The sequence below is a fragment of the Schistocerca americana genome, chromosome 3 (assembly GCF_021461395.2).
Source record: "Schistocerca americana isolate TAMUIC-IGC-003095 chromosome 3, iqSchAmer2.1, whole genome shotgun sequence".
NCBI classification, from domain to species: Eukaryota; Metazoa; Arthropoda; class Insecta; order Orthoptera; family Acrididae; genus Schistocerca; species Schistocerca americana.
The window spans coordinates 387,981,370-388,007,416 of NC_060121.1; the positions used below are offsets into that span (position 1 = coordinate 387,981,370).

The window sequence follows — 26,047 nt, forward strand, 5'->3', positions numbered from 1 at the left end:
CTGTAACAGATCGTGCAGCCACGTCTCGACACCTGAGTCAACAGATGGGGACGTTTGCAAGACAACAATCATCTGCACGAACAGTTTGACGACGTTTTACAGCAGCATGGACTATCAGCTCGAAGACCATGGCTGCGGTTACCCATGACGCTGCATCACAGACAGGAGCGCCTGCGATGGTGTACTCAACGACGAACCTGTGTGCACGAATTGCAAAACGTAATTTTTTCGGATGAATCCAGGTTGTGTATACAGAATCATGATGGCCACATCCGTGTTTGGTGACATCGCGGTGAACGCACATTTGAAGCGTGTATTCGTCATCGCCATACTGTCCTATCACCCGGCGGGATGGTATGGGGTGCCATTGGTTCCACGTCTCGGTCACCTCTTGTTTGCACTGACGGCATTTTGAACAGTGGACGTTACATTTCAGATGTGTTACGACCCGTGGCTCTACCCTTCATTCGATCCCTGCGAAACCATACATTTCAGCAGGATAATGCACGACCGCATGTTGCAGGTCCTGTACGGGCCTCTCTGGATACAGAAAATGTTCGTCTGCTGCCCTGGCCAGCACATTCTCCAAATCTCTACCAATTGAAGACTTCTGGTCAATGGTGGCCGAGCAACTGGCTCGTCACAATACGCCAGTCACTACTCTTGATCAACTGTGGTATCGTGTTGAAGCTGCATGGGCAGCTGTACCTGTACACACCATCCAAGCTCTGTTTGACTCAATGCCCAGGCGTATCAAGGCCGTTACTACGGCGAGAGGTTGTTGTTCTGGGTACTGATTTCTCAGGATCTATGCACCCAAACTGCGTGAAAATGTAATCCCATGTCAGTTCTAGTAAAATATATTTGTCTAATGAATACCCGTTTAGCATCTACATTTCTTCTTGGTGTAGCAATTTTAATGGCCAGTAGTGTATTAATCGTTGCTTTATACGATAGCCTTTTATGTAATTCCTTTGAAATTTAGTTCTTGGAACCCTTTACGTTTTCAGACTAATTGTACCAGTTATGTAAAGAGTAGCAACTTTAGAATACTTCCCCCTCTCTGAATAATTTCTTCGGGCGCCTATTAGAATGGAGCTTGTAGTTGTCGGCAGTCGCAGGGCGTCAGGCGTGAGACTCTGCTGTGTCCATCGGGGGCCTCGTGGCATTCAGTGTGTTCAGGGAGTCATTAATGTTGGTGAGATTAAAACGTATTGATTAAAACTATTCATCAGTACATTTATTTCCGGAACATCTTACCGGCGTTTACTACCTAACCAGCAAACTTGCGTTTGGATGTGTGTTTCAGCACCAAGTGTTGCGTTGCCGCCTGCTGCAAGTATTCAAAGGCGGAGTCGAGTTACAGCTGGGTGGCGGCTGGTGCTTGAGATGGTAAGTGCCGCACTGTAGCTTGTTGTCCTGTCACAGGGACGAGGAGGACGGTCGCCGCACCATGTTCTTCGCGGAGACGCCGCTGATGAGCGCCTTCCTGCTGGCGTGGGTCATCTCCGACTTTGTGGGCGTCCACTCGCCGTTGGAGCAAAACACGACTGTCTGGACGACCATGGAGACGGAGTCGCAGGCTGAGTACGCCAGTTCGGTAGCTCCCTGGACGGTCGCCTCGATGGCGGGGCTTGTCAACGTGCCGTACAACCATGGCTACCTCAGCAAGCTGGACCACGTCGCGCTGCCGGAATTGGGCCCCGGTGCCATGGAAAACTGGGGTCTCATCACGTACAAGTAATTAATCAAATCATTGCCCTGAATGCTACGTTTCTCCGTGAGACTAACAAACTATTTCAAAATTATACGGGGTGAACATTCATAAAACCGACAAACTGCAGCGACAGATCCCTGACTGGAAATAGAGGAAAAAAAGTTCTATGAACGTTGGTCCGGAAATGGATGGTGTACCGGAACACAGTACTGAGCTGCGTCGCATCCACGGCACAAGAGATGTTCAAAGTGGCCTCTAGGGGTTTGGAGGTGACAGGGATAGTAGCTGTTGTCGTGCAGAATACACATAATCGTACTTTGGATTACACCATGTTGGCGGGCCGCTTGCCTGGAGCTTGTATTAGCTTTCGTCTCAGCAAGCTGTAGAACCCGGTCCTGCAAATCCGGTTACTCACAGTCCGCCGCCAGTATTTGTTTTGTTATAGCCGTACTGCCTCTCCACTGTTTCCATCTGCTTGGCCACACACAGACACAATCTCGGCTTGTTCCCGATATGAATACCGGACCACTCCCCTGCTTATAGTAAGCTACGTCAATAACACAGCTTGCAACACAAAGAAACAAATGGCACATGGTCAGAGAAACTGTCGTTCGTCACCGTCATCTACCGTGGCAACGCTGCATTTCCAGATACATGTTCATAAGATCTTTTTCCCCCATTTCAAGTCAAGAATCCGTCCCTGCGGTTTTATGAATCTTCACCCTTATAAATGGAATTCTCAGATTAAATATGGTGCAAGGAAAAGACGCAGTCTCTCTCAGTTACAGTTCAGCTTTACATTGAACAGCTAATGACGAAATAAAAGAAAATAAGAGTGCAAAGGTATCAATGACGAGATTCACTAATGATATACCTGTCAGTGAAACTGATAAACAACTAGAGCACTTGCTGAACGCAATGATCAGTCTAATGACAACAATTAAATGGAAATGGAAGAAAAACGAAACTAATGAGGGAAGGACGAAATAATATTAGAGACACACTCTACAACAAAATTGCGGACCACCTACGGGACAAAGTTATTCTGCTACCATGGAAGCAAACGAACGTATGACAAAACGAGGAGGACAGAAACGGAGGGCTTGGACAGGCGAGGAGATCACTGCTTGCTAAAAAATGTTGTGCTGGTATCAAACGTAGACTTTAATTTAGAGAGCCTTTAGCAAACATTACTAATAAAAGCTGTAAATGTTACAGAATGTTCCAGTATGTGTGTAAATTATAATTTTCTGTCACCTGCCTTCTAATACACCCCCGTCCTTCATCTGAGCGTATGCTCAAAAATCACAAAGAGACAGTTCTGAGAATTAGTAACCATATATTATTCGTACGCGTTTTAAGCGACGACAAGCCTTTCGACGAACGTTAAGCTCCATAGCACTTGGAGCGACGGACTGTGTTCTAGCTGACACTTCTCTCCCTAGTTGAAATGATTTATTGTTACGGTTCCATCTCACAATCGACGGTCCATTAACCGCTAACCATATAAAAACACTCGACGCTATAAAGTAGCAGTTACCTGTGAAATTAAGAGAACCTAGACAGTTTTAAGTCAGGGTAGTGTGTTCTCAAATGTGTCTGTTCTTTGTGAAGGCAATCACGTCTGTTGGCCCTGGAGAACTATACGTCGGAATCAGTCAAGGAGCAAGTAGTGACGATCATTCAGCACGAAGTGTCGCACCAGTGGTTCGGCAACCTCGTCAGCCCCAACTGGTGGTCCGTGCTATGGCTCAGCGAAGGATTCGCCACATTCTTCGAGAACTTCGCCGCTGCAGTGGTGAGTCCGCATATAATGCTATTTTTGTAGATGCTTACAAGAACGGACGCTGTAAAAATTCGTCCATATTTTCAGCAGATATTTAAGTAATAATTTTCGTTTGACGACAGTACCTTAATTTGATGCCATTTTTTGCAGAAAGAAAATCAAAGTATATTAAAGTAGGACTGCGCATTTTCGAACTAACTAGTTAAGTCTTGCAGTAAGATTATCAAACCATTTCAGATAATGATGTGGAGAAATGTCGTTTAATAAACCGTCCGCCTACTGTAATATTGCGTAGAAAGATAACAACTTATTTGCAGGACGGAACGACTGTTGTCAAGTGTCGGCTTCTCTTAGGCTAAGATGCTTCGAAATAAGACTTTCCTATCGTTCCTTAGGGCTTAAAGGTGATTGTGTAATATGCATAGTGGTCAGATTGTCACGTACTTAACGCAGAACAAATAACGTTTTAACGTAAGTACAATACGCACACACACACACACACACACAAACTTACTAATGCACAAATACAATAGTACACTGAAATCTACAAAAATAATTCCGTTTTTTAAGTAAACGAGAATCCCATGAACTAACGAATCCACAGCTTCCATCGATATACTTATCTTTTTTGTGTACTCTTTTATTCAGCGGTGTAAATCTACGTCTCCTTTTGATGTTTACGGTTATATTACAGTTGCGTTATAAGTGAATAACGATAGAAACATTCCACACTGTGTGTTTATTTTGCATTTGCAACTAAATAAGAAGAAACGAATGATACACACATTGTTTCGGTTTCCAAGATAGCTGACAAATCACCAGAAACATCTAGTGTCGGCTAAGTGTTTCTTTTTAGTCGTTTTATTCAGTTCATGTATACAGGAAACACTGTAATTCCCATGGAAGTGACTCGTTATCGGTTTCTAACTTCACAAGTAAGAGTCCTGATTGTAATATAGGCCTACAAGTAAAACAAACAAATACCTCACAAAACTGTGTGACTTGCGGTTGTCTTACCTGTATATTATTTACAACGGTCGCTGTGCCCCAAGTAGGCACACCTGTGTAAGCTAAATGTTTATGCTCAAGCAAATGCTCAGTCTCCTGAAGGTTTTCCTCGTGGAATTAGAAACTCACTGCCCATGATAATAACGTGTTTTTTTCAGACTACGCCAACCCAACACTATTTCATTTATTATGAACGCTACGACAACTGGCTCCAGGGCTCAGAGTTAGTATGCCTGCAGAACATAGGAGTATAAGAAAATAAATAAGAAGAAAAAATAAAAATAAGAAAAAATGTTACAGTGGAAATGTAATTTATAAAATCATGACGTGCGTGCAAGCTGGGGTTTGCCCAAAACGGTGTGTCAGTTAGCCTATGTACTGACGGGAGATTGCCACACAACACGACAAAACATAAAACTGTCGCATTTTCGACGCGAAGCTGACCAGTTCTTGTACCTCGCAAGGTGTCGTCGTGTGTGAGACATTATGCGAGTAAATAGGCCTTCAAATTTTATTTAGCAGTTTCATACTCTGATTTAAACTGTCCTCCAAATATTAAAGTTTTTTTTTTTTTTTTTTTTTTTTTTTTTTTTTTTTTTTTGTCATCAGTCGTCTGACTGGTTTCCTCTTCTGTGCCAGCCTCTTCATCTCAGTGTAGCACTTGCAAACTTACGATCTCAGTTATTTGCTGGATATATTCCAATCGCTGTCTTTCTCTACAGTTTCTGGCCTCTACAGCTTCCTCTACTACCATGGAAGTCATTCCCTGATGTCTTAACAGATGCCCTATCATCCTGTCCCTTTTCCTTGTCAGTGTATTCCACATCTTCCTTTCCTTTACGATTCTGGGCAGAATCTCCTCATTCCTTACCTTATTAGTCCACCTAATTTTCACCATTCGTCTCTAGCTCCACATCTAAAATGCCTCGATTCTCTTCTGTTCCGGTTTTCATACAATCCATTTTTCGCTACCATACAATGCTGTCCTCAAATTGGACATTCTCAGAATTTTCTTCCTCAAATTAAGGCCTATGTTTGATACTGGTAGACACCTCTTGGCCAGGAATGCTCTTTTTTACAATTGCTAGTCTGCTTTTTATGTCCTCTTTGCTCCGTCTCATGTGTTATTTTGCTGTCTAGGTAGCAGAATTCCTTAACTGAATGACCATCAATCCTGATGTTAAGTTTCTCACTGTTCTCATTTTCGCTACTTCTCATCACTTTCGTCTTGTCTTACACCCTTCTTAATACGAGCACTTCGTTCTGTCGTCCACTCTTATTATTCCCTCTTGGCTCTTGTACAGATTGTATACTACCCGTCTCTCCCTGTAGCTTACCCCTACTTTTCTCACAGTTTCGAACATCTTGCATCATTTCACATTGTCGAACGCTTCTTCCAGATCGACAAATCCTATGACCGAATATTGATTTTTCTTTAGCCCGTTGTCAATTCCAGAATTGCTTCTCTGGTGCCTTTACCTCTCCTAAAGACAAATTGATCGTTATTTAAAACATCCTCAATTTTCTTTTCCATTCTTATGTATATTATTCATGTCAGATACTTGGATAGATGAGCTGTTAAGCTGATTGTGTGACAATTATCGCACTTATCAGCTCTTCGGAATTGCATGGATGATATTTTCTTCCGAAAGACAGACAATATGTCGCTAGACACACATTCTACCCACCAACGTGAATAGTCGTTTTGTTGCCACTTCCCCAATGATTCTAGAAATTCTAATGGATAGTTATCTGTCCCTTCTGTCTTAATTGATCCTAAGTCCTCTAAAGTTCTTTTAAATTTTGATTCTAAAACTGGATCCCCTATCTCTTCTAAATCGACTTCTCTTTCTTCTTCTGTCACATCAGACAAATCTTCCCCCTCATAGAGGGCTTCAGTGTACTCTTTCCACCTATCCGCTCTCTCCTCTGCATTTAACAGTAGAATTCCTATTGCACTCTTAATGTTACCACCCTTGCTTTTAATTTCACCGAAGGTTGTTTTGACATCCTGTACGCCGGGTCAGTCCTTCCGACAATCATTTTTATTTTTCGATTTCTTCACATTTTTCCTGCAACCATTTCGTCTTAGCTTCCATGCACTTCCTACTTATTTCATTCCTCAGCGACTTGTGTTTCTGTATTTCTCTTTTTGTACTTCCTTCATTCACCGATCAACTGAAGTATTTCTTCTGTTACCGATGGTTTCTTCGCAGTTACCTTCTTTCCAGCTTCTGTAATTGACATTTTTAGAGATATCCATTCCTTTTCAACTGTACTGCCTACTGAGCTATTCCTTATTGCTGTATCTATAGCGTTAGAGAACTTCAAACGTATCTCGTCATTGCTTAGTACTTGCGTATCCCACTTCTTTGTGTATTGAGTCTTTCTGACTAAGCTCTTAAACTTCAGCTTACTTTTCATCACTATTACGTTGTTATATGCGTCTGTATCTGCTCCAGGGTACGCCTTACAATCCAGTATCTGATTTCGGGATCTCTTCTGACCATGATGTAATCTAACTGAAATCTTCCCGTATCACTTTGTCTTTTCCAAGTATACCTTCTCCCCTTGTGATTCTTCTTGAACAGACCATTCGCTATTACTTGCTGAAATTTATTATAGATTTCAATAAGTCTTCCTCCTGTCTCATTCCTTGTCAAGAGCACTATGGGACTTAACATCTATGGTCATCAGTCCCCTAGAACTTAGAACTGCTTAAACCTAACTAACCTATGGACATCACACAACACCCAGTCATCACGAGGCAGAGAAAATCCCTGACCCCGCCGGGAATCGAACCCGGGAATCCGGGCGCGGGAAGCGAATACGCTACCGCACGACCACGAGCTGCGGACCATTCCTTGTCCCAGGCCCATATTGACCTGTAACCTTTTCTTCTACTCCTTCCCCTAAAACTGCATTCAAGTCCCCCATGACTATTAGATTTTTATTTAGCTTTACGTACTGAATTACCCTTTCAATATCTTCATATACTTTCTCTGTCTCTTCATCTTCAGCTTGCGACGGCGGCATGTGTACCTGAACTATGGCTGTCGGTGTTGATTTGCTGTCGATTCTGATAAGAACAACGCTATCACTGAACTGTTCACAGTAAGACACTCTCTGCCCTACTTTCCTTACCATAACGAATCCTTCTCCCGTTATACCAATTTCTGCCGCCTTTGAAATTATCCTGTACTCATCTGGCCAGTAATCCATGTGTTCTTTCCATATTACTTCACTGACCACTCTTACATCTAAATTGAGCCTTTGCATTTCCCTTTTCAGACTTTCTAGTTTCCCTACCACGTTCAAGCTTCTGACTCGTACAACGTTATCCTTTCGTTGGTAATTCAATTTTTTCTCATGGTCACATTCCCCTTGGAAGTCCCCTCCTGGCAATCCGTATGGGGAACTATTCCGGAATATTTTGCCAATAGAGAGATAATCATGACACTTTTTAATTACGGGACATATGTCCCATGGATACGCATATTGTGTCTTTAATGCAGTGGTTTCCATTGCCTTCTGCATCTTCATGCCGTTGATCATCGCTGATTCTTTCGCCTTTAGGGGCAGTTTCCCACCCTTGAGCCTCTGTCCGCTTCTCCACCCTCTTTGACAAATCTGTTGGCAGAATGAGGGTGACTACTCATGCCGGAAATCTTCGGCCGCCAATGCTGATTATTAATCAAAGTTTTTGCGGTGGCGGGTTCGCAACCCAGAACCGAGGATGTTTCGATTATTAAGGGGATATTGCACGTGAAATTCGTTGAAATTTCACGTTTTCTGTTTTTTATTCCATAATGGACTTTCCTGAACATTTTGGTATACATTACATTAAAATCAGACAATTGTGAGACCTTCGAATAATATTTTGAATCTTGGCATGTGACTGTCAAATTTCGCGGCTACGAATATACTGCCACAGTTGAGCAGTTACGTCTTGGGAACCACACAGTCTAGAAGGCTGTGAATTGCTTTGTTTTGTGCCACTGCTACGTCTCAAAAAATGGTCAAATGGCTCTCTAAGCACTATGGGACTTAACATCTGAGATCATCAGTCCTCTAGAATTAGAACTACGTAAACGTAACTAACCTAAGAACATCACACATATCCATGCCCGAAACAGGCTTCGAACCTGCGACCGTAGTAGCCGCGTGGTTCCGGACTGAAGCGCCTAGAACCGCTCGGTCGCAACCGCCGGCTTGCTACGTCTCAGAAGTTGGCATACAAAATAAACAAACCATTTCTTTGTTTCTGATACTACTTTTCGTTGAAAGTATTCTGATTATCTGCTATTTTTGTAGTAAGCTAATGGACAAAGTAATTGATGAATTACAGGAATATTACGGAAAGGCCATTAGAGATAACTGTGACAATTTAGAGAAGATGAAAAGAGTTGTGTGGAGCACTTTCTTTCGTCGAATATCAACCGTTGAAAAGCCTTGTCATACTTTGTGTCCAGCTCCACCAAACACTTGGTGTAAATATAGGCAAGCTGAATTTTCTGGCATCCTGCTTGAATTTACACATAAACATTCTCTTCCTTTGGCACTAATGGAGGCAATGAAACCTATTTACAGAAATTTGGCAAATCCTGAGCTGCTAAAGAAGTGTTTATATGGGAAGACTCAGAACGTGAATGAGTCCTTCAATAATGTTGTGGGATGTCGTGTGCCTAAAAATGTATTTGTTGGCCTTGTGACTCTAAAGTTAGCAGTATCTGATACTGTAATGACTTTTAATGGTGGGAACTATGAAAGACTTAAGGTTCTGGAGAAGTTAGGGGTAAGATTTGGACAGAAAACAGCTAAAGGTCTGCGGGAACTGGATGAGCTTCGTGTACGTGAAGCAGAGTTAGCTGCTCATCAAATGACACAAGAAGCAAGAACGAAAAGGAGGAGGCAAGCACTGGGCTGCTGTGATACTGAAGAAGACACAGGCTATGGGCCAGGGAAATTCTAGTGCAAAAAAGGCGCAGAAATCTACGTCTGTATAAGAATTTGTAATAAAGTTTTAAACCTCAATATCTCTGAACTACATTTTTTGCAATAAATGACCCGTTTTCTAAAAACGTACTGATGGTAGAGACATGAAATTTTCACAACACGTCAAATGTGAGATTCAACACATATGGAACTAAAATAATTAAAATATCCTGAGTTGTTTTGTTTTTATGTTCATTTATTTACAAAATTCTGTCAAAAAGATGAGTGTTTTAAAAAAAAGGATCACATTCCCCATAATACAATTTTAGCAATAATTCTAGTTCAGTGTATCTAGAAAGGTGCATTCAATAATTATGGAAAATTGTAAGTTGGAATTTTAAAAAGTTTCCAAGACAAAGGGTCACAAAATTCAACATTGGCGGCATATTACATACAATGTCCTAGCACCCCTATATCACAGACCCCTAGACTAATCCTAAATTTATGAGCTAAATTATAAGCCTCTTGGCAAACAAATATTACTTTAGATATGACCATACATCACCACTGTTCGTATACGTTGCGTGACAAAAACCGTGAATCTTCCAGAAGGCGAGGAGGAAACGAAATGAAACTTCACGACTTGAAAGGGCATGTGATGTTATTTCAGTGATTACAAAATCGACTCACGTTTACAAAGAATTTGGCAGTATGAGCCCACTTGTCCGCACGACGCTGCACACCCTCTAGTCTGGATGGATGCAACGATTTGGTTGAGAGGGCTGTCGTAAGGCCGTTGTATCCTCCCCTGAGCCAAGCTGGTCCACAACTACTGTACCTCGTCCTTGATAACATGGATGCTACCACTGGAACAGGATTGGCCTCCGAGCTGGGTTCCACACATTTTCTTTCGGGTACATATCCGGGGATCTTGCTGGCCTCCAAAGTAACTCAGCATGACGCAAAATGTTCATAGAGACATTGCCCTGCTGAAAAATGAAACCACTACACCATCGCATGAGAGTTAACACATGAGCACATTAGGATGTCCGTGACATACCGTTGTGCCGCCAGTCACCCTAAATCATACCCGATGGCCCACATGATGACGCCAGGAGTAACACCGCTGTGCTTTCCAGCACGCTGCAAGAAGGGGCTTCATCCCAGATCGACGCCATGTTCTCCAACGACGGTCATCTGGAATAGCGCAGAATCGCGATTCATTGCTGAACGCAATGTGAAACCATTCATCAGCACTCCGTGTTCCTCATTCACGGCGCAACTCCAGACGCAGTTGTTAACAGGAGCCTACGCAAGGGACAATAGTTCTTTCTGCTAGTCTATACCAATGGTGAGGAATGGCACATACCAGCACATTGAGTCCATTACTTGTTCTCGGCTGGCAGGCGCGGATGTGAAGGGTTTAAGATGTGCTTGGTGCGCAATAATGCGATCCCCCCTTTTAGCGGCAAGACGCGGTCGACGAGAACCTTGACTACAAAATATGCTTGATTTCGCGTTCCCATACAGTCCAACAATGGGTCTCTGAAACTTCTTGGCAGATTAAAACTGTGTGCCGGACCGAGACTCGAACTCGGGACCTTTGCCTTTCGCGGGCAAGTGCTCTACCAACTCAGCTACCCAAGCACGACTCACACCCCGTCCTCACAGCTTTACTTCTGCCAGTACCTTGTCTCCTACCTTCCAAACTTTACAAAAGCTCTCCTGCGAACCTTACAGAACTAGCACTCCTGAAAGAAAGGATATTGCGGAGACATGGCTGTCACATCCGAACACGTCACGAATCTGGGTGCTGCACGATTCAACAAGCCGGTCAAAAAAGACACACATAGTGAAGCCCCTTTCAAGCTCTGGAAGATGCTCATACGCTCTCACACGCTTACACGACAACTCCGTGTTCTTCATAGTGATAATTTAACATCTGATACTGTTCACTCCTTGTATGCACCCTACCAGGACTGGAAACAAAAATAAACTCTAACAGCACTGGAACTGAAACGCTTAATCATTTGCATTTGCGATGGTTTATACACGTACGAAGGTGCACTGACATCCGGTAATGTCTTTTGGGTGCTTCAGGTTGTTTTCGCAAGCAGTGTAGTTCAAATTAAACATTAAAATGGCTTTCTAAGTCTAGTAATTACGTTATTTATACGAATTGGGTATGAAACAAAGCTTCATTAAAAATACTGCTCAGAAACATTGGATGATCAGTTGAGACATCCTGACACATCTTACAGAATATTGTTACCGTTGCGCTTTGGGTTACAGGTTAACAGTAGGATAATGGATAAGTGTTTGATACTAACTTTCGCTTAATTAGTACAAAATGTCGTGCAAAGTGAACGGTATGACGATGCTATTTCACGTTATAATGAGACGTATTCAGAGAAGACTGCTAGTCCTCCATTACCAACTAGATTTAGAAATGACTAACATTTGTTGCCAATATCCCTTAGTTACGTGAGACAAAATTCAGCTCCAATGTAACGAATATCACACGTAACCACAGGACAAAAAACATGTCCAAACTGCCCGCAGTGTCTTCGAGAAAATGGCTTCTGTTCACAACGGGTGTACTATTAGAATCAGGATGACGGTAATTCACCACGACATTGGCCAGAGGAATGTTGACAGCAAAGGCAGGCCGAATATGCTGTGCTCTGATCTCTAATGTCTCGTAACTGTAATGACTACGTTCTTTCCTGCCATTGTAGGGTAGATACATTTGATTTAAATATTACGTCTCAAAGCAATCTTTAGGCTGTGGTTTAAGCACTTTCTACCATTCTGTATCTTCCAGGCACTTTAATCCTGCATGATATGCACCTCTGTGGTGCATTGAAAAGTAGGAGAAACGGGTTACAGTTTGATGCTCAGCTGGTAGTTCATTATGAGCGCATTTCAAAGATCTGGGGGTCGAGATCAAGTGAAACACATAGCTGTCACCAGACACGAAAGTTAACTCTTGTGAGGTAACAGGCGAGTTGTGGCGCCCTGAAAATATTCTAAGTTTGGAGTCGGCGTGGCAGCACCGGCCACTCGGCGGGCGTGGGCTGCTCGGCAGGCCGACCACGTCGTACCAGACGTTGGCCGAAGCAAGAGGGGTCCAGACCGAGCGCGTACCTGGGAATTCCATTGTGACGCAGTGTCGATGAAAGAGACTTGTATGCCTAGAGTGCCAAAGATGGCGGACATTGTGAAACCATCATAGCAGACATTTCACAATTCATATAGAAATTAATAGTAGCCAGATGAATCATGATACCTCAAAAAGAAACATGTATATTACCATTATTTGCATGACGATTCTGATGGTGTAATCAGATTTTCAATATCTTTATTAGTTTCAAGTTTAGTATCTGACTGTAAATCATACAAGTAACACCCAGCAACGAATTTTCAAAATCTAAACGGCTCATCCAATTTCGGCAATTGATGTGCCTTTAGAAGGCTATTAGTGTAAACCTAATTTGGTATGAATTACAGGCATGTAGCTTGAATAGTACATGAGTTATTGGAGGTCAAAGTGGCAGATTACTATCGATCGCATCAGGTCATAAGTATTCCACAGTTACACTAAAAGACGGAAGCAGTATGCTTATAAATATATTTATTCATCAATGTCTTTGTTTATATCTGATATACGCTATTCATGAAGAAATTGGTCAATTATTTACTGTGTTTTAGAAAGCACAGAGACGGTTAATATGTTTATGTACCGGATGATCGAAAAGTCAGTATAAATTTGAAAACTGAATAAATCATGGAATAATGTAGATAGAGAGGTACAAATTGACACACATGCTTGGAATTACATGGGATTTTATTAGAACCAAAAAAATACAAAAGCTCAAAAAATGTCCGACAGATGGCGCTTCATCTGACCAGAGTAGCAATTATTAGCATAACAAAGTAAGACATGAAATGCTCAATATGTCCACCATCATTCCTCAACAATAGCTGTAGTCAAGGAATAATGTGAACAGTACTGTAAAGCATGTCCGGAGTTATGTTGAGGCATTGGCGTCGGATGTTGTCTTTCAGCATCCCTAGAGATGTCGGTCGATCACGATACACTTACGACTTCAGGTAACCCCAAAGCCAATAATCGCACGGACTGAGGTCTGGAGACCTGGGAGGCCAAGCATGACGAAAGTGGCGGCTAAGCACACGATCATCACCAAACGACACGCGCAAGAGATCTTTCACGCGCCTAGCAATACGGGGTGGAGCACCATCCTGCATAAAACCCCATCTCATTCCAAGCTTGTGTGTCAATTTTTACCTCTCTATCTACATTATTCCGTGATTTATTCAGTTTTCAAATTTATACTGACTTTTTGATCACCCGGTACTTACTAATGTGTGTTAGAGCGTGTTTATGGTCCAGCCATAGGAATATTTACTTAATTTCAAGTTTTTTAAATGTAAATCCAGTATTTCGTATGTGTTTCAATACGTTTGTGAGTATGCGTTGGCTTGGACACATGGAGGGAGCACTCTAATCAGTCACGACGCTCGTGAATGGAAGTGGGAGAAGAGCATCGTTTCGAGAGAGGACCTGCGAGTGCGGAACAGTGTGGCACGAGAGCTAGACGCGACGGCGCGACGGATGCACTGTCGCCGCAGAGACTTGGAGAGTGTGGAGCGGTCTGCCCATGGTCGCGGCAGATAGAAATACTTCAGAGTGCCGGCTTGTGCACTTGTGAGATTTACGTGGCTTCTACAGTGAAGACGTAGTGTGCTCTAAGAAGTGAATATAAAGCGAGCTATGTTGTTGTTCATAACTAATTACGTGCAGTAGGAATCTGTTGTTTCCCTGTTATTCAACTTATATTTTATTTAATTGCTGGACCATCGCCACCAATAAGTGTTTGCAGTAACATACCACATTCTCAAAATTTCTTCTACTATCGTACTCATCATTTAAAGTCGTTAAGATAGTACCTCCAGATTTCATTTAATTGCAATCTTTCATTTATAAATTTCTTCGTTACATTCGCAATTGCCGAGTGATAAAAACCTATGACCATTCGATTCCTGTGTATATTCATATTGTATACTGTAGACTCATCAGTACTTGCCTTGTAATGCGGCAACTATGTATCCAAGCCCCGAGACAATGAAACCAGCCAAAACTTTTAATATTTCAGCTCTGAGCCTGAGGGTACGTAGTTGGGGGCCACCACAGTACATCTTTTTTTTTTTTATTTGAAAGCCCGCACTATAGAGTACAACGATCAAAATTTTATTACATTACATCCAAGCTTTCTTCTACCTGCATCTACTTCTACCTACATACCAAAAAAAAAAGTTAGACCTATTTTGGAAATTACATATTTACCTATCTTCGTCTTTTGTTACAGAATCTCTCTTATAGTGATAGCTTCATGTTTGCAATGCTGTCCCAACTAGCTTTTATCAGGGCGGCCCATGAAGGAGGAGGGGGCAGAATGGGGCTCCAGCCCTCACCCCCCAAAATATCCACCTTTGTTATGAGACAGCGAGACTAGAATTAAAGTGATCCATGTTGACATCGATCCAGGCTAGTTTATACGAACACTCACGAATCATTATCCTGTGACGCAAATTGCTAGGAAGTGTGCCGACACAAATCAGCTTACATTAACATACGTTAACCACTCTGCCGTATTGCCAACAGCTTGAACATAATGGCTGGCAACTCCTCTTCCGTTGGTGTATTCGTCATCATGTGCATGTGATAGCATCTACTGTTGTTTCATGTTCTTTTTTATTGCGAAAGGTACTTCCCAAAAGGCTTGGATACCATGATCTGAGACGGTGTCTTTAGCAATACCTCACTAAAATCCATCGTTTCTTATTTGTAGTAATATGATTGCCAACTTCCTTGGTCGAAGTTCCATCTCTTGTTTCTGTTGTTTCAACAAGGAAAAAAACACTAAGCCAGTGAACATGTTCTTACTTGAATCTTATAACGCTGAGATGCACTGTGCCTTATTTATGACAGATATAGAACTCCCAAGTCTACCTTTATAGTTTCACCCTCTTCTGTGCTAAAACACCATTTGACGTGGCTTAAGGAACCGCGAGCAGCATATCTCTGCCCTGAGTTGCTGTTTGGTTTTAGTAACACGAATCGAGTCCCAAACAGTAGAGGGGATTTATTATGATTAGTCGCCGCTAATTTTGGGATCCACGTGATCCTTGGGATACCAATGTTTATTGGAACGGAATTGAGTTGTGCTTCAGAAATCTAAGTTTCAAGCCATGGGTCACTTTTATTCTACTACCTGTTGTCTGTAATGGTCACCACACAGTGGTCTAGGCTTTGCTCCAGTATTCACACCTTTCCAGACCACAAGAAGTAAGACCCTTCTATGCCACGCTCCATACTTCAGACTTCTGATGTTGTTCTCGTCTGAACTGCCAACCTCGTCGGGAATTTAAAATTGTACATGTAAATGCTGCCGTCGATTATTTTAGCAATTAAATAAAATTTCAGTTTGTTTTACTTCTAAGTTTCGGAAACATATACCACTACCCGGTGTATACAAGTATACGAATTTATACAAGGACAGTAGTGCACCAGAAGTAAAATACAAGTGTTTTTCTGATCCCCGCCAAGATTTCTTCTTAAGTGTTTGAGAAATGTCACTTCGTTAAAACTTGTGACATGTTATTACCACATCAAATTATGCCAACAGAAAAGTTGTAGATTCGTAGTTAAAGGATCTAGGATACCCAGCAACATGCCAAGTTTATTAAAAGTAAAAAATGAAGTGTCTAAAATATCAAGGAGTCTGCAGTTTTCTGCTCTGCTGTTTGCTAGCGTCTTTTAAGGACTTGGCTTGTCTAGAAAATAATTATCCGATAATTTATGACTTCTTTTACGTACTACATTTACTCAGTCGTTAATCAACTCTTCACACTGACTCTAAACTAGGATGTTTGCAAATGTACAGTTGGGACCTAAATATGTCATCAACGTTGTCCTTGTTCTAGCTTTACTTGCGCCACTCCGTTCTCTTTTCAGGTGGAGCCCACCTGGCGCCTGGACGAAGTGTTTGTGGTCTCAACATTGTTGAGGCCAGGCATGGTCTACGACGAAATAGCTGAGGCTCCACCTCTCACCAGTGAAAACTATGACAGCAATATCTATTACAAAGGTCTTGGCTACTAAATTTGTCACCTTAGTAATACCTCACAGTTTATATCCATAAGAACACTCCCCACCTCTTCCATAATTTTTGGTCGCACTAGTTCCGCACTCTAGCTGCATTTCAAAATGACAGTATCATCTCCAAGACATCTAAAGAGGTTTTCTGTTACTGACAAAGGACATTACCTTATTTCATAATAACTTCTAAATGTGATTTATTATGTTTATTGAAGATACCAGTTGCATAATAACTAGTACCAAGTTAATCGCAAATTCATATTTTCTTCATGGTCGTTGTCCTTTACGTAGTTTTGTTTCTATTTGGCCGCTTCTTTCTTCTAAGAAGTGCACCCATAATATTGTGCTATACTGACATTTTTATCTACATGTACTACTTCTGCCACCATTTTCAAACTTCTATTAGCGCCATTAAATAAGACGCATAAACTTATTACTGGCCCGGTTATGCATTTTCTCGTAACCAGAACGTGTAAATCTTCTGTTTGTAAAAGGTGGTTCCATCATCCGGATGATGCAGCAATTTATCGGCAGCGAGGCGTTCTACGAGGGTCTCCACAATTATCTAGTGGAAAAGTACGTACTCAATGGCATCATACACAAGCATATCGCATATAGGTACAGAGCACTTGAAAACCACGAGAAATTACGACTTCCATTTGAAACAAGTTCTGTAATGAAATACACATTAATTTGATTCTGATGACTACTTCATAGCAAAATTTTTTCTGTTAATGAAGGACGCCTTAAGAAATAGCAGCAGAGTCAAAACAGATGGTTATATCAAAGAACGACAATAACTGAGTGAATCATGGTTCTCCCTAACTTTTTAAAAATATAATAATATTTATTAATATACTCCGGCAGTGAGACTCAATGTATGGATGACTAATGTTTGTGGATCAACTGTGTCGAAGGGATTTCCGTGCACCGTCGCATTCTGTTCCTGAAAAAAAAATGTTCATTGACAACACCTGCAAATATTCCTAAATTATAATGATGTAGGGCTGATTTAAAATTATGGTAGTCGACAAGTGTGAGAATTAATTCTCAGACACGCTTGCTGAGTGTGATGAATCGTAAGACCAGTCGGGCTTAACTGACTCATTAAATTTAAATTTTACCGTGTCGCATCGAAGAAATTGAGGCACCAGTTAATTACTCTAAGTCCCATCAACTTTAAGAATATGGAGCCTAGCAACGTTAAAAAGTTGAAGTATCACGACCTGCCTGCTCATCACGCGCCAAATACCAAGTCCTTCCGAAAGTTCAAATCCTTAATGTAGCACTCCTCGCGACAAATCCGTAAGCAATGTAGCTAAACTGCCGCTCAAACTAACACCGCTCCCTCCAACTAACGCGTCTCATCCAGTTGCTCACCCCACATTCTTGTATTGCAATTTCCACCCGTTTCCCTCGACATAGGTCCTTATGGATCCAACTCACAAGCTTCATATTGTTTGATTTACATATGATACTTGAAATTTAACCCTTCGGTGGGCGCGCCCTTCATACTTCCTTGAGTGGGCGCGTTACAGCTTTTACACCGCAATTAGTATTACACTTTTAACCCAAGGAAAAATAATCTTTATACAATCGCCAGTTACATTTTATAGGAGGAGACATAACATAACATTATATGGCTCTATAGAAATAATCTTTTATTTATTTGTTGCCTTCACAATCGTTTATTATTGTCATTGTAATTTATAACAATCCGATATTCTTTATTGCCTTCATGGTTCTTTTAATTATGTCACTTAATTGCACTGATTCACGTGAAAATGAAGTAAAAAGGGAACACTTTATGAAATGGAGCATTCATAAAATCCTACTCCTGTTTATGATTGTGAATAAATTAGTCAACTTCCATCCGCATCTCACAATCTTCAGGACGTACAATTAGACGGTGCCTGTTAAATACCTACTTTTCTCCATTTCCACACTTTTATGAGACCTAATGAAACATATGTTTCTATAAAAGTAATATATTGTATCAAATCAATATCCAAGATCGTAAAAAGTAATGGAAATTGTATATGGGAACTTCGATTAGATTCGAATATTCATTAAATAGCAATATAAAAGAAAGATTGCCTTGAGGCGAAAGAAAAACACAAGTATAGAAAATACTTAAATCACAAGGCGCTTAGCGGCAAACACTCGCAAACGCAACACACATTTCAAACATGAATAACGACAAAACTGCAGAAAGCATGAATTGCGCAAATGCAGTAAGTGGTGAAATCTGTTGAGAATAACAAATACGTATCTGGATGTGGGCGCAACTGTAATGCTATCTGTGATACTAACAGAAAACTAAACCTTGCGGCTAACTGCCGCAGGCGCGCCTACCGAAGGGTTAACTGTAGTAGGACACATAATTTATGCTTCATTTCTGAACAAGTTGACACTGTACACTATGTGTCTAAATTATACGAGGGTCGTCCCGTAACTAATGGAACACAATTTTTCTGGCCCAGTATCGGTTGAAAAATTGCGGAATTTGTTGTGGGACATCGTCGAATATTCCCTTTCAGCCCCTACTGTTTCGGGAAGTTCCGATAGATGGCGGCGCTATACGTAGTCTTCTGCGTCCCTAACAGAGACCTGTCATTGTCAGGGCACTGCAGACATTCATAGGCGCTTGTACAATGTCTACGGAGATCTGGCAGTGAACAGAAGCACGGCGAGTCGTTGGGCAAGAAGGTCGCCCAAATCTATCCGATCTTCTGCATGCTGGCCGGCGGCACACAGCTGTCACTCCTGCAGTGTTGGAACGTGCAGACACTCTCATTCGAGGCGATTGACGGTTCAAACGAAACACTTCAGTGCTCTACTGGACGTCCCTGTTGATAGTGGTGACACACTCCTCCACCAGTTGGGGTACTCAAAACTGTGTGTCCGCTGGGCTCTTCGCCGCCTAACAGAAGAACAATAAAGGACCATCTGTACGAATTGCTTGCACGTTACGATGCTGATCGCGACATTTTTTGTCAAGCATCGTCACGGGCGATGAGGTTCATACCTTCGAACCCTAAACAAAATGGCAATCCGTGGAGTGGCGCCATACCAACTCCATTCCAAAGAAAATGTTCAAACCCGAGCCATCAGCCGATAAAGTGATGGCTTTTGTCTTCTGGGACTCTGAACGGGTTATTCTGTTTGATATCGCCTCTCATTGTATAACGATCTACCGAGAAGTGTAACGTGCTTTCCTCAGGAAATTGGAGAAACGACTTCATCGTGTTCGTCCTCACAAAAATGTAAACGAAATTCTCCTTCGCCTTGACAACGCAAGGTATCTCACAAGTCTGAGCACCCAAGAGGAGCTCAAAAAACTTCATTGGACTGTTCTTCCTCGTCCACTCTACAAACCCTTCCGACTTCTATCTGTTTGACCCAATGAAGGACGCACTCCGCGGGAATCAGTACGTGGATGATGGGGACGTTATTGATGCAGCAAGACCTTGGCTCCAACGTCGACCAGCATAGTGGCAACATGTGAGCATACAGGCCCTCCCAGTAAGGCCGCCGCATTGAACGGAGATTAAGTTGAATGCTAGGTTCTTGTAGCCAAAAAAGTGGGCAATCGTATGGTGTAGGGGAATCCTCAATAAAAGCAACCTGCCTTTACCAAAAATAAAAAAAGGATTGCATTACGTATTGAACTCCCTTCTTATATTCCATGCGTAATTGTGATTCATCCAATTTGCATAAAGCACGAATCTTTGAGTAACCAAAACGTATGTTAATTTCATGCTGACACAACAAGTAAGGTGTCTTCTCTATAGGAAAAATCTTCCGCTTTCCTTCTGTGGATGAGAATTGACATAGCGCTAATGGTTCTCACATCACTAATGATATAACAATTCGTATGTAGTATCGTACAATCTTTTGCTTACTTTGTACAAAAGCATACACATTTACATTTGTTCCAATACCTAGCTCTTAGTACTAGTGAATTCTGCAATGTGCAATATTTTGTTAGTTACGCAGCTTCTAGAGTATGATTGGCCAACGGCCTTGCCGCAGTGGTAACACCGGTTCCCGTCAGATCACCGTAGTTAAGTGCGGTCGGGCTGGGCTAGCACTTGGATGGGTCACCATCCGGTCTGCCGGGCGCTGTTGGCAAGTGGGGTACACTCCGCCCTTGTGATGCAAACTGAGGAGTTACTCGATTGAGAAGTAGCTGCTCCGATCTCGTAAAGTGACATACGGCCGGGAGAGCGGTGTGATGATCGCATGCCCCTCCATATCCGCATCCAATGACGCCTGTGGGTAAGGATGACACGGCGTCCGGTCGGTACCTTTGGGCCTTCATGTCCTGATCGGGAGGAGTTAGAGTATGTGTAATCAAATATGGTCATTACTTACTGACTTCCAACGGCTAAATAAATATTTTAGTGGCGTAAATAAACACGTTTAGTTCACTAGTTTCCGGTCATTCACTGTCTGGTGGCGGCACTCTGAAACGTCCCCTTTGAACACTTATACATGACTGTTTTTAAACTGACACACAATATTTTTAGTGCAACGCAGTCTGACTTTCAAAAATCCCTACAAAAGAATGGCCCTGACTAACATTAACCTATACCTTTCACAAATCACTTACCTCACAAAAATCTTCGTTACTCAAGCTACAGCAATACAGCGAGCGCCACTACTGCCAGCTAAATAAAAGATTCGAACTACCGAAGGCACTAACTACTGATATGCATAGTTAGCAAATGAAAGATTTTCATAGAGAACAAACAACGTATCTACCTTACTAGTGTTCAAAAGTCATAATATATATAGCAGTTCATGACAACCAGTCTTACAAATTTCAAAACTCCGCCATCTCTCTCCCCACATCCACCACTGCTGGCGGCTCACCTCCAACTGCGCAACGCTACGCGCTGTTCACATCCAGCTGCCCAACACTACAATGGCAGACAACAATGCAAACTAGCCACAGACTGCACACAGCACAGCCAGTGATTTTCATACAGAGCGCTACGTAACGTTGCCAATAAGAAAACATAAACAGCCTACTTACAACTCTTTACGCCATCTTGAGTGGCGCTTAGCACTGTCTACAGAAAGGCGTGGCTGATGAGCAGTTGCTCGATCATTGTACCCTACTCATTTTTAATTCCCTACGCACAGTCATTGTGCTATCTGGACTGCTGGTACCACTTTGGAGCTCACGATTGATTCCTTCCGCTGATTTCATGCGATTTTTTTACAGCCACCTAGTCCGTCAGTACATGAGATCTACCTAGTCTTGTTTTAGCTGTCGTTCATTCGCGTTACCACTTCACAATCACAGCAGTCAACGACGACATTTTTAGAAGAGCTGAAAGGCCGTTGATGGATTTGTTACACTGGTGATATTCTGTGACTAGTCCACGTCCGAAGACACTAAGCTCTCCTTAGCGGACCATTCTTCTGCTACTGCTTCCCTGCTGACATGCAATACTGCCTCGGTTCACACAGGCGGGTCTGTCTCTCGTGACTTCTAATGGCAAATTTCGCATAACATAGAGGTGACCGAATACTTTTGATCAAATACATGGTACACCCGTAATGATCTCGTCGTGGACTAGACTTTAAGCTCTAATCTCCATTTTCCTGTGTGCAGTATAAGTATCGGGACAAAACAACTTCCATGTGTCAACTGGAAAAGGAAAGAAAGCCACATCCCCACATTTAGAATTGTTTTAGAATAACACGGGATCAGTACAATTCACTTTCAGAAATGTGTGCCTGTATGTGTGCCATACAACTTGTTTGTTGGCAATTTCATGAATGCTGCAATCCATGTACAGCCAGTTCAGCAACGCGACGGATGACATCCTGTTCGCGGCAATGGACGCGGTGGCGCCTGCGTCGTCTCTGCGTCCCAACGCGAGTGTGTCATCAGTGATGCTGCCCTGGGCGCGGCAGGCCGGATTTCCATTTCTCACCGTCACCAGGAACTATGTGGACGGCTCTGCAGTCATCACACAGGTGGGCAACGGTTCAGACCATTAATTAAACTTCTCAGCGATGGCCTCATAAGTTGCATCGTTCTGTCTGTGTGAGTGTGTGTGACTGTGTGTGTGTGTGTGTGTGTGTGTGTGTGTGTGTGTGTGTGTGCGCGCGCGCTTCATGCCCCCTCTTCCATGTAGAGAAAGTCAATCTAATCTATAAACTGTCTTATAGATTTATATACAGTGTAGGAGCATAAATGGAATTACCACTTGGCGCCCTCAAGATGGAAGCCACAAGCATTTCGTTCTCGCCCTCGTTTTTTCTCTGCCATAGTAAAGTATCCTTTCAACTCCAGAACAGTTTTTTTGCACAATTAACAAAATATAAATACACACACACACACACACACACACACACACACACACACAAATGCAGACAGACACATTCCCTTTTATTTCTGTTTATGACAAATGACAATATTGTAAAGAAAATTAAGTGGTTCTGACCAAACCCAAAAGAGTGTGGAGTCAAGCTGCGCCCATAGTGCAGAGGTGCATGTATTGTAACCACACTCTGCTACCATTTATGTGGGATTGGTTGCATGAGTGACAAATAGGATAGAAGTGTTGAATGGCTACTTAATATTTATTAACTATATATATGACGGTAGTATCTGTTCCCGAAAGAACAGTTACCGTGGATGACCATGCAGCTTTGCTAGAAATGAAATGATAATTAAATAGACACCCTACCTGCAAGCAGGCGTTGATACACTTCATTGGGGACATGTTGAAAATATGTGCCCCGACCGGGACTCGAACCCTGGATCTCCTGCTTACATGGCAGACACTCCAACCATCTGAGCCACCGCGGGCACAGAGGATAGTGCGTCTGCTGGGACTTATCCCTTGTACGCTCCCCGTGAGATCCACATTCCCAACATGTCCACAACACTACATTCGTAGTGCGCCTAATAGATGTTTGCCCATCATACTCATTACTCGTGGCAGATTAATCTACCAAGTCCCGTACGAGTTCGGGCATCTCCGACGTAGCGATGAAGTGGGGATTTTCCCGTACGACCTTTTCACGAGTGTACCGTGAATATCAGGAACCCAGTAAAACATCAAATCTCCAGCATCGCTGCGGAGGAAAAAGATCCTGCAAGATCGGAACCAACGACGACTGAAGAGAATCGATCAACCTGACGGAAGTGAAACCCATCCGCAAATTGCTGCAGATATCAATGCTGGGCCATCTACAGGTGTCAGCGCGCGAACCACTTGACGAAACATTATCGATATGCGCTTTCGGAGCCGAAGACCCACTAGCGTACCCTTGATGACTGCACGACACAAAACTTTACCCCACCCCTGGACCGTCAACACCAACGTTGGACTGTTGAAGACTGGAAACATGTTGCCTGATCGGACAAGTTTCGTTTCATATTGTATCGAGCTGATGAACGTGTACGGGTATGGAGACAACCTCATGATTTCATGGATCTTGCATATCATCAGAGAACTGTTGCAGCTCTGTAATGAAGTGGGGCGTGTGCAGTTGGGGTGATATGAGACCCCTGATACGTCTAGATACGACCCTGACAGGTGACACGTACGTATGCGTCCTGTTCAATCACCTGCATCCATTCATGTCCATCGGGAAATTCCAGCAGGACAATGAGACACCCCACATGACCACAATTGCTACTGTGTGGCTCCAAGAGTTTAAACAGTTCCGCTGCCCACCGAACTCCCCAGACATGAACATTATTGAGTATATCTGGTATTACGTGCGACGTGCTGTTCAGAAGAGATATCGAACCCCTCGTACTCTAACGGATTTGCGGACAGCCCTGCAGGATTCATGGTGTCAGTTACCTCCAGCACTACTTCACACGTTAGTCGAATCCATGCCATGTCGTGTTGCGACACTTCTGCATGCTCGCTGGGGCCCTACACGATATTAGGCACGTGTACCAGTTTCTTTGGCTCTTCACTGTATAACTTTACAGTCCCAAACCCACCATCCTCTCAGGCATGTTATATAGGCAATATTTTTGAAGGTCACTCCCAGCTCGGAGGCCGGCCGGTGTGGCCGAGCGGATCTAGGCGCTTAAGTCTGCAATCGCGCGACCCCTACGGTCTCAGGTTCGAATCCTGCCCCGGGCATGGATGTGTGTGATCTCCTTAGGTTAGTTAGGTTTAAGTAGTTCTAAGTTCTAGGTGACTGATGACCTCAGATGTTAAGTCCCATAGTGCTCAGAGCTATTTGAACCATTTTGAATCCAGCTCGGAGGTAAAACTGAAACATCCATGTCAGTCAACAGTTTAAGATACTTTTGATACGTTAACCAACATGTGCGGCTTAACAGTCTTTCAAATCCTGATTGAGCCACACATATCATCACAGTGGCCCCACTGCATATCTTACTGCGTTTGTAATCACAGTAACCAGTCCAGAGTGACGCTTCCTGCTAGGATTGACCGAAAGCTGCGTTACAGACAACATCAAAAAGTTCGAAACAAACTCAGTGCCTTTCAGACAAATCCAAGGGCAATATCTGAGAAGAGGGAACACGCTAGAAAACCAATCTACAGTTAAGAATTTATATGAAACGAACTGTCAAAACGCACTGCTAGTATTACAAAATGAACACCAATGGGTAGAGCTATCACAACCTAATCGAACCTGGAAATATCCAGGACAGATGAAAACAAATGTTGTTCAGAAGGTACCATCAGAAACAATCTCACCACTTTTTGCGCACAGTACAATTACAGTCTGGCCAGCACTCAATAGCCGCCTCCAGCCGTCAGTTTATTCCCCCCCAGGGAATCTCCCCATTCGGTGCTCGCATTAGACTCGCCTAGAAGCCACTCCAGCTTTTCTCCACGACCTCGCCAGAAAGCGGAGCCGTTGCCCTGAGCCAAAGGATCGCAAGCAGCTCGCGATAATCGAAAACGTGTCACAAAGCGGCACAATCCTGACTGCAGCGCCTTAAACCGCTAGGCCAATCCCGCGCGGCCAGTTACTGGCTAAGAGGAACCGAGGCTGTGTTATGTACCATATCTCAACTTGTTGCTGTAAGCACTGTAGTAAACGGATAAAAAACATTAGAATAGCTTTCAGAGCTCACGTGGTGGGAAGGCACGGTCCACATGTCGAGCACATTGTGTACGTGACACCCTTATACACGTAAACAAGAATTCAGACATACACTACACCATCACATACCACATTTTCAACTGGAGATAAAGTTCCAGTAATAATAGAAAGTAGCTCCAATTTCCCTTCCCCTTCGCTCCCCCTCGGTCTGTGCTGACCATTGTTTTCAGGAAGTTTCCCTTGGTTATTAAGGCATTTGGTGAACCATGAAATACCCTCCAAAATGTTGTTAATTAAGATCCCTTTTGCCCCTCTACCAGCTAGCCTGATTTCCCTTGAAAGAACTGGGCTG

General features: G+C 42.8%; 1 protein-coding gene and 1 pseudogene across 1 annotated transcript in view; both read left to right on the forward strand.

The window, feature by feature from the left end:
* LOC124606886 (aminopeptidase N-like) overlaps window positions 1-26,047 on the forward strand; it is a 160,568-nt gene that overhangs the window by 50,083 nt on the left and 84,438 nt on the right. The window contains exons 6-10 of the mRNA XM_047138983.1: window positions 1,429-1,740; window positions 3,332-3,515; window positions 16,486-16,618; window positions 17,124-17,205; window positions 22,443-22,623. Of these exons, the coding sequence (XP_046994939.1) occupies window positions 1,429-1,740; window positions 3,332-3,515; window positions 16,486-16,618; window positions 17,124-17,205; window positions 22,443-22,623 (892 nt within the window). The remainder of the gene's footprint in view (window positions 1-1,428; window positions 1,741-3,331; window positions 3,516-16,485; window positions 16,619-17,123; window positions 17,206-22,442; window positions 22,624-26,047) is intronic.
* LOC124607640 lies at window positions 20,646-20,763 on the forward strand (annotated as a pseudogene).